This window comes from Neophocaena asiaeorientalis, unplaced genomic scaffold, assembly GCF_003031525.2.
Source record: "Neophocaena asiaeorientalis asiaeorientalis breed wild unplaced genomic scaffold, Neophocaena_asiaeorientalis_V1.1 scaffold478, whole genome shotgun sequence".
NCBI classification, from domain to species: domain Eukaryota; kingdom Metazoa; phylum Chordata; class Mammalia; order Artiodactyla; family Phocoenidae; genus Neophocaena; species Neophocaena asiaeorientalis.
This window is the reverse complement of record NW_020173200.1, coordinates 1,860,914-1,870,241: the sequence shown is the minus strand read 5'-3', so window position 1 is coordinate 1,870,241 and position 9,328 is coordinate 1,860,914. Positions and strand designations below refer to the sequence as shown.

General features: G+C 40.3%; 1 protein-coding gene across 1 annotated transcript; it reads left to right on the top strand.

Annotated features, from left to right (window-relative positions):
- The first annotated feature begins 1,669 nt into the window (after window positions 1-1,669).
- LOC112399554 (olfactory receptor 2A12-like) lies at window positions 1,670-2,617 on the top strand. Its single transcript, XM_024744779.1, is given in 1 exon segment — window positions 1,670-2,617. A coding segment is annotated over 1 exon segment (948 nt).
- The last annotated feature ends 6,711 nt before the right edge of the window (window positions 2,618-9,328 follow it).

The following is a 9,328-nucleotide window of genomic DNA, read 5'->3' as shown; positions in this document are numbered from 1 at the left end:
ATTTCCAGAACTATTTGAGAATAATATGCAAACATCATGTTCCTTTACTTTTAATACTTCAGAGAATAGTTCTTAAGATGTAAGAGAATAAAGATATTCTCTTATATAGTAGTTATCAAATTTGGGAAATTTGATACTGATACACTTATCTAAAGTAATCTAATTCATATTTCAGTTTTATCAATTGTTAAATTAATGTTGTTCATAGCATTCCCCCCTTCCAGGATTACATCTTGCATTAGTTGTTATATTTTATTTAGTCCCCTTGCATCTATTATAGATTATTAGCCTTTCTTTGTCTTTCATGACAGATAGTTTTTGAAGATTAGAAGCTAGTTATTTTATAAAATGTTCTTCATCTTAGGTTTCTATGCTGTTTCCCCATGATTAGATTCAGGTTTTGCTTTTTGGCTGAAATAATATATAGGTGATACATATATTGTTAGGATTTCACATATGGAGACACATTGTGTCTATCTGCTCCTTATTGGTGATATTAATTATAATCACTCAGTTAAGATGCTGTCCAATTTCTCCACTGATAGTTACTACTTTTTATTTTTGTAATTAATAATTACTTTAACAATAGATAGCTTATAACTATGTAACATTCTGTTCCTTATCAAACTCACTCCCCATAGATTTAGCATCTGTATCATTTAGGATCCTGGAAGAAGACAGAACACACCAGTAATATGAAAAGGGAAAATTTAGTATGCAGAATTGTTAACTAGTAAAAGGTAGATAACTGCTAAAAGGGATAAGAGAGAACCAGAGGTAGCAATAAAAAAAAAAAAAAGCAGCTACTACCTCATGGCTGATGACGAGTACACATTGAAGGGACTAAGGATTTAAGAGATACTTCCCTCCCTCCTCCTGATCCTGACACCCCTAATTTCCCCACCCCAAAAAAGACTGAACCCAGACTTTTTCAAAGAGGGTATGACTGCCACAGGAATATACAGTGTGCTACTGGGGGTGGGGGTGGAGCCACAGGCCAGAGCTCCCATGGCAGTAGCCACTGGGTGGTGAGAGTGTGTGTGGCCTGAGTATGTGACTGTGGTTGGTCCCCACCAACCCACTGGCTCTCCCGCTGAGTAACAGAAGAAGGAAGATTGAAGCCCCAACATAAGTGCCTTCCTGCTGCCCTCATCACATTGTCCCTCTATCGACCTCTATTGTTAATGCCTCCCATTGCCAGCTGCCAAAGGAGAAATGTTTACAGGGTGGGGAGAGTCTTGGAGCACATCCAGACAAATATCTCTAAGGCAGAGGGGAAGGCCACCTCCACAAGTTTGGGGCTTGAGCAGATGTGGTATAAATCAATTGTTGTTAGACATTTGAGTGACCAGTTTTTCCACTGGGGGGTGGGGAGTAAGACTGGGGAGATAGCAAACGAGCATTCTACTTCTCTTTAGTGTTTTAAGACATCATATAAGACACTTTTATACATTGCCCCGACTTCTCATAAAAACCCTGAGAGATGAGTAGTATTAGTCACATTTTACAGATGAGAAGATTGAGGCTCAGAGAGTTAAGTCACTGGTTCAAGGCAGTAGGTGAGTCGTGGGTCCAGAATTAAAATCCCCGCCTGTCTGCCTCCAGTTCTTACTAGGCTATCATATTTTAGATGACATTGAAATGAATGTGATTCTCTTATAGGCCCACCATGCGGATGCTTCCAGGGCAGAACCAAAGCTGGGTTTCTGAATTTATCCTGCTTGGCTTCTCCAGTGACCCCACAACCAACAGGATCCTCTTCATTGCCTTCCTTCTCCTTTATCTGAGCTCAGTCCTTGGCAATGGGCTCATCGTCACCCTGATATGCCTGGACATGCATCTCCACACTCCCATGTACTTCTTCCTCTGTATCCTCTCCCTGCTGGATATGGGCTCTGTCACCACCACCATGCCCCAGATGTTGGCGCATCTTCTTGCTCAATCTCAGACCATCTCCTTTGCTGGCTGTTGGCTACAAATGTATATGTTTGGTGCTCTGGGCCTGACCGAGTCCATTTTCTTTGTAGTCATGGCTTATGACCGATATGTGGCCATCTGCTACCCACCGCGTTATGCTGTCATCCTTAGCTGGGGTCTGTGCACATGGCTGTCAGCTGGAACCTGGGCCTGTTGTTTCTTCTTCTCTGTGATCCATACATTTTTCACTATGAGGCTGCCATACTGTGGGCCCAACATGGTCAACCACTACTTCTGTGAGGGTCCCTAAGTACGAAGCTTGGCTTGCATGGATACCAACCTCATTGCAATGGTGGACCTGGTCATCAGTGTCTTCATGGTTGTTGCCCCACTCTCCCTCATTGTGGCTTCCTACATCCGTATTGCCCAGGCCATTCTCAAGATCAAGTCCATGCAGCCCCGCTGCAAGGCTTTCTCTATCTGTGCTTCCCACCTGACTGTGGTCACATTCTTCTATGCTCCAGCCACCTACATCTATATAAGGCCCAATTCAAGATATTCCCCTGAGCAAGACAAGCAGATCTCACTCTTTTATAATGTCTTCACTGTCCTGCTTAACCCTGTGGTCTACATTTTGAGGAACAAGGACATTAAGAGGGCTTTTCTCAAAGTGATGCAGAGCAGTAGATTAGCCTGGTGAACTGGAAGACAGGAGGGGCCTGGGGTGGAGGGGCCTGTGGTAGATTGTCCAATGTTGAGGGACAGCATATATAACATATGAAACAAATATGCATTTGAACCAACATAGAACTTGGTCAATGGAACAAATGTGGTACATGAAACCAAACATGGTTGTCTTGATCAACTTGCTACATTTTGGTTGAGAAACAACTCCATAATCTCAGTGGCTTACAACAGTAAAAGTTCATATATTTCTTATGTTCTATGTCAGTTGTAAGCTGTATCTGGCACATGAAAGTCTTATGAGAGAGAGAAAGCAACAATGGTTGAAATACATGATGACTCTTAAAGCTTCTGCTCAGAAGTAACACACAACTCTTTCCTCACGTCCTATTGACCAAACCAAGCCCTATGTTTAAGCCTGCTGGTAAAAGGGCAGGAAGTATTTCCTTTCCACAGAAAAGTAATGCAGATCACGTGGCAATGGGTATGGATGTATATTTCCTCTACAGTGAGAGCAGCAAATAATGGGGGTGATATTATAATCTACCACAGTGGCACTGGAACCAATAGAATACATGTAACCAACATGAAACATGGTAACTCTAAGTGACATGGTACAGGGACACAGTAGAAAGTCAAGGTGATGTAGGCAATCAAAATGGCACATGTAAACAATAAATATATGTAGCCAACATTGAAAATTAGGCCAATGGTATATGGAACCAATGTAAGCCACAGGTCTGATTTGGTGCATGGGCTGACATGGTATACTCTGCATTGTCTTGTGGAAGGCCACAGAACATGACCTTAAGTGACCTCGGTTCTAGTCCCAACCTTGCTAATTTGCTTTGTGACTTTAAGCAATTTACTTCCTTTCTCTGGATCTTACTTTATTCATCCATAGAATGAGCACCTCAAATTGAAAGGTCCCCAAGACCTCTGTGTCTCTAAAATTCTATGTCACAATAAGTGAAGTGCATAAAACTCAAATGCAGTAAACTTGTGAGCCTTCTGTAAATCCTACGATGAATTAGGAAACCATAGAAAAATTAAAGTTGTTGTATGTTTGCTGCACATTTGAGCAGCACATATAACAGTGCCTCTTATTCTCTCAAGGGAACTAAATGACATATGAGGCTCTCTAAGAGAGAGCATGGGCATCCAACTTTTTTTCAGGCCTCATTGATGGCCCAGATGTCTTGGGCATGAGTCAATTCAATTCCAGTATTTCGTGAGCATCCATTAATTCCCAACCAGTATCAGGCCCTGTGGAAACCAAGAGAGATATGTGGAGAGATTTACAGTCATGAAATTATAATAACACAACCCAAGAAGATGTCACAGTGACCTGTGGGGACTAATGGCCTCATAGGAGTGAGGTTCTCTCATTGGGTGTCAGATACAGAGGATCAGACTACACCTCACCCCACCACTGCATAGCTCAGCACTTTGTAAGCTCTCCAGAGCTTAAAATCAGGAGAGGGGTTGGAAAACCCCAACAAGATTGATATTATTTCTCCCACCAGTGGAAAGATAGGTTAAAATAGAAATTGAGTTTTGTTACTGAAAAATGAAACTCTCAGAAAACAGTGTTCTGTGATATGGAAAAATGGAGGAGGGAAATCTATTTACCAAGAGATGACAGGTAAGGTCTTGGTCAGGAATTAAGATTTAGCTGAGAGTGAGAAAAAGTCACCTATGCAAAGAGCCAAGAGAAGGGCATTTCTGGCCAGGTACAAAGGCTCAAATCAGGAAAGGACTTTGCATTGTCTGCAGAGCTGGAAGAAGGCTTATATGGTCACAGGAAAGGGAGCAGGAGAGGTAGAGATAACATTGAGAAGTAGGCCATGGACAGTCCTAAAGAGCCATATAAGAAGGGTTTACTGTATGCTAAATGCATTAGGAATGCTTAGATTCTTACTGGGGAAGTGATACAATTTTATGGGTGATAAGCTCCACTGTGGGTATGACTTGAGGTGACTGGAAAGGAGGTGGGAGAAAAGGTCATTGGGGATGAGAATGTGAGGGAACTCACAGGCCAGGAGTGAGAAAAAAGAACTTCCCTTCTGGAGAGCTGTAGGGGATGTGGTATCCCAGGGAAAATTCCAGGTTGAAGATATTGGGACAGGTGGTTGCTGATTATGGGGTTGAAGTTGAGAAGACAAAGGGAGAGAAAACTGGGGAAAGGGAGAAGTAGGGATTTGGGCAACTGGGGGCTGAGCAGAGGGGTTAATGAGAAATGGGAGTCTGGGAATAATGAATGACTAGAGAGTCATGAAATTCTGGTGGGATTGAGATTTTGTCTCTAGCACTTAGATGCAAATTTGGGTAGTGGTATAGTTCTAAAGCATTTACTCAGAGATGTAACAGGACTGGGCTAGGCAGGTGATTTGAGTGGGTGAGCACCACTGCACCAATGGTATGGCAAAGTTCCAGGGAGCAGTTCCAGAGGGTTTCAGGCAGAAAGTGAAGGGTCCCATGGACTATTGGAGTGCTCCCTCCATCTGGGGAGTGGGTAGGCAATATGAGGCTGGTGGAAGGGACTTGCATCTGTTAAGAGCTTCCTGCTTCTGGATTTGTGGGGAAGGGTGCTGCCTGGATAATGGGGAAGAGCTTCCTGCTTCCTGGCTGTTGGAGTTCCTTCCAGAGGGTGCAGAGTCTACCTGGTGGCTCTTCTACAAGAGTAAGGAACCAGGGTAGTGGAGAGGTGAGTCTTGTGGATAAAGTGTGATGAGGTGGCTAAAGTGTGATGAGAGAGAGTGCCTCTCTCCTAGGACAGATAGTAACAGAGTTTGTAATTCAGAATGATAATAGATTTTATCTTAAAGATAAGCAACCTCTATTTTTAAGAACCAGGGATGAGGAATGGGGTGGAGGAAAGAGGGAGACACAGTATTTTCAGAAGAATGGCTTGGGAGTACTGATGAGGGGGTTGGATTGAAAAGGAACATTTAGTGGGGGAGACCTAGGCATAATTTATGAAGGTACTAGATTTGGGTGGTGGCAGTGAGTGGGGATATGCTGAAAGATGTGATGAGGAAAGAAGCAAGAGCATGTGATGGCTTGGGTGTTTTGGTGGAAAAGGGAGAAATCAAGGAAGATACCAATGTTCTCAGCCAGATTTACCACTGTCTCTGCAGTTCACTGATGGGCACTGTTAATTGTTTACTGTCATCACTGATCCCTGGCACTGCTGAAAGGAAGTCACAGCACCTGTCCTCAAAGAATTTGCAGTCCACAAACCAACAGTTCTTAGGAAGTGTATAGGTACTTAGAGGTGAGGTTAAAAAATGTTGTTAAATTAATTTTCTGTTAATTGTGGTCTCTATAGGGTTGTCATTTCTTTTTTAACTTTTCCCCTGTGTTTCCTTGAACAAATCAAATGGCAGAGTGGGTAATAACTGCCTGTCAGGTGGGATACAGGTCAGCCATTTGGGGGAGGTATTTTGGTGCTAAACTGAAATGTCTGCCTCTCTAAATTCTTTGCCCTTTAGACCTATTTCTGCACTAATGATCTCAAAGTTTCTGTATGGAAAGATTGGTAAGCTACCACTTATTGGCTGTTGGTTCTTGTGCAAGTAACTTAAGTTTCCCAATGCCATTCTCTCTCTCTTTTTTTTTTCCAATTATGCTATAATTTATTTTTTTAAAACATCTTTATTGGCGTATTATTGCTTTACAATGGTGTGTTAGTTTGTGCTGTATAACAAAGTGAATCAGCTATACATATACATATGTCCTCATATCTCTTCCCTCTTGCATCTCCCTTCCTCCCACCTGCCTTATCCCACCCCTCTAGGTGGTAACAAAGCACCAAGCTGATCTCCATGTGCTATTTAGCTGCTTCCCACTAGCTATCCATTTTACATTTGGTAGTATATATAAGTCCACACCACTCTCTCTCTTCTTCCCAGCTTACACTTCCTCTCCCGTGGGCTCAAGTCCATTCTCTATGTCTGCATTTTATTCCTCTGTCCTGCTGCTAGGTTCTTCAGAACATTTTTTTTGAGATTCGATATATATGTGTTAGCATATGGTATTTGTTTTTCTCTTTCTGACTTACTTCACTCTGAATGACAGACTCTAGGTCCATCCACCTCACTACAAATAACTCAATTTCGTTTCATTTTATGGCTGAGTAATATTCCATTGTATGTATGTGCCATATCTTCTTTATCCATTCATCTGTTGATGGACACTTAGGTTGCTTCCATGTCCTGGCTATTGTAAATAAACCTGCAATGAGCATTGTGGTACATGACTTTTTGAATTATAGTTTTATCAGGGTATATGCCAGGTAGTGGGATTGCTGGGTCATATGGTAGTTGTAGTTTTAGTTTTTTAAGGAACCTCCATACTGTTCTCCATAGTGGCTGTATTGATTTACATCCCCACCAACAGTGCAAGAGGGTTCCCTTTCCTCCACACCCTCTCCAGCACTTATTATTTGTAGATTTTTTGATGGTGGCCATTCTAACTGGTGTAAGGTGATACCTCATTGTAGTTTTGATTTACATTTCTCTAGTGATTAGTGATGTTGAGCGTCCTTTCATGTGTTTGTTGGCAAACTGTATATCTTCTTTAAAGAAATGTATATTTAGGTCTTCTGCCCACTTTTGGATTGGGTTGTTTGTTTTTTCAATATTGAGTTGCATGAGCAGCTTATAAATTTTGGAGGTTAATCCTTAGTCATTTATCATCTTTAATTTCTTTTATCTGTGTCTTATAGTTTTCTGCATACAGGTCTTTTGTCTCTTTAGGTAGGTTTATTCCTAGGTATTTTATTCTTTTTGCTTTGATGGTAAATGGGAGTGTTTCCTAATTTCTCTTTCAGATTTTTCATCATTAGTGTATAGGAATGCAAGAGATTTCTGTGCATTAATTTTGTATCATGCTACTTTACCAAATTCATTGATTAATTCATCATTGAGAACAATGTTGGCTGTGGGTTTGTCATATATGGCTTTTATTATGTTGAGGTAAGTTCCCCCTATGCCTACTTTCTGGAGGGTTTTTATCATCAATGTGTGTTGAGTTTTGTTAAAAGATTTTTCTGCATCTATTGAGTTGATCATATGGTTTTTCTTCTTCAATTTGTCAATATGGTGTATCACACTGATTGATTTGCGTATCTTGAAGAATCCTTGCATTCCTGGGATAAACCCCACTTGATCATGGGGTTTATGATCCTTTTAATCTGATGTTGGATTCTGTTTGCTAGTATTTTGTTGAGGATTTTTGCATCTATGTTCATCAGTGATATTGGCCTGTAGTTTTCTTTCTTTGTGACATCTTTGTCTGGTTTTGGTATCAGGGTGATGGTGGCCTTGTAGAATGAGTTTGAGAGTGTTCCTCCCTCTGCTATATTTTGGAAGAGTTTGAGAAGGATAGGTGTTAGCTCTTCTCTAAATGTTTGATAGAATTCACCTATGAAGCCGTCTGGTCCTGGACTTTTGTTTGTTGGAAGATTTTTAATCACAGTCTCAATTTCAGTGCTTGTGATTGATGTGTTTATATTTTCTATTATTTCCTGGTTCAGATTTGGAAGGTTTTGTCTAAGAATTTGTCCATTTCTTCCAGGTTGTGCATTTTATTGTCATATAGTTGCTTGTAGTAATCTCTCATGATCTTTTGTATTTCTGCAGTGTCAGCTGTTACTTCACCTTTTTCATTTCTAATTCTATTGACTTGAGTCTTCTCCCTTTTTTCTTGATGAGTCTGGCTAATGGTTTATCAATTGTGTTTATCTTCTCAAAGAACCAGCTTTTAGTTTTATTGATCTTTGCTATTGTTTCCTTCATTTCTTTTTCATTTATTTCTGATTTGATCTTTATGATTTCTTTCCTTCTGCTAACTTTAGGGTTTTGTTATTCTTCTTTCTCTAATTGCTTTAGGTATAAGGTTAGGTTGTTTATTTGAGATGTTTCTTGTTTCTTGAGGTAGGATTGTATTGCTACATATTTCCCTCTTAGAACTGCTTTTTGCTACATCCCCTAGGATTTGGGTCATCATGTTTTCATTGTCACTTGTTTCTTGGTATTTTTTTATTTCTTCTTTGATTTCTTCAGTGGTCCCTTGGTTATTAAATAGTGTATTGTTTAGCCTCCATGTGTTTGTGTTTTTTACAGATGTTTTCCTGTAATTGATATTTAATCTCATAGCGTTGTGGTCAGAAAAGATACTTGATACGATTTCAATTTTCTTAAATTTACCAAGGCTTGATTTGTGACCCAAGATATGATCTGTCCTGGAGAATGTTCCATGAGCACATGAGAAGAAAGTGTGTTCTGTTGTTTTTGGAAGGAATGTCCTATAAACATCAATTAAGTCCATCTTCTTTAATGTATCATTTAAAGCTTGTGTTTCCTTCCTTATTTATTTTCATTTTGGGTGATCTGTCCATTGGTGAAAGTGGGATATTAAAGTCCCCTACTATGATTGTGTTACTGTCGATTTCCCCTTTTATGGCTGTTAGCATTTGTCTTATGTTTTGAGGTGCTCCTATGTTGGGTGCATAAATATTTACAGTTGTTATATTTTCTTCTTGGATTGATCCCTTGATCATTATGTAGTGTTCTTCTTTGTCTCTTGTAATAGTCTTTTTTAATGTCTATTTTGTCTGACATGAGAATTGCTACTCCAGCTTTCTTTTCATTTCCATTTGCATGGAATATCTTTTTTCCATCCCCTCGCTTTCAGTCTGTATGTGTCCCTAGGTCTGAAGTGT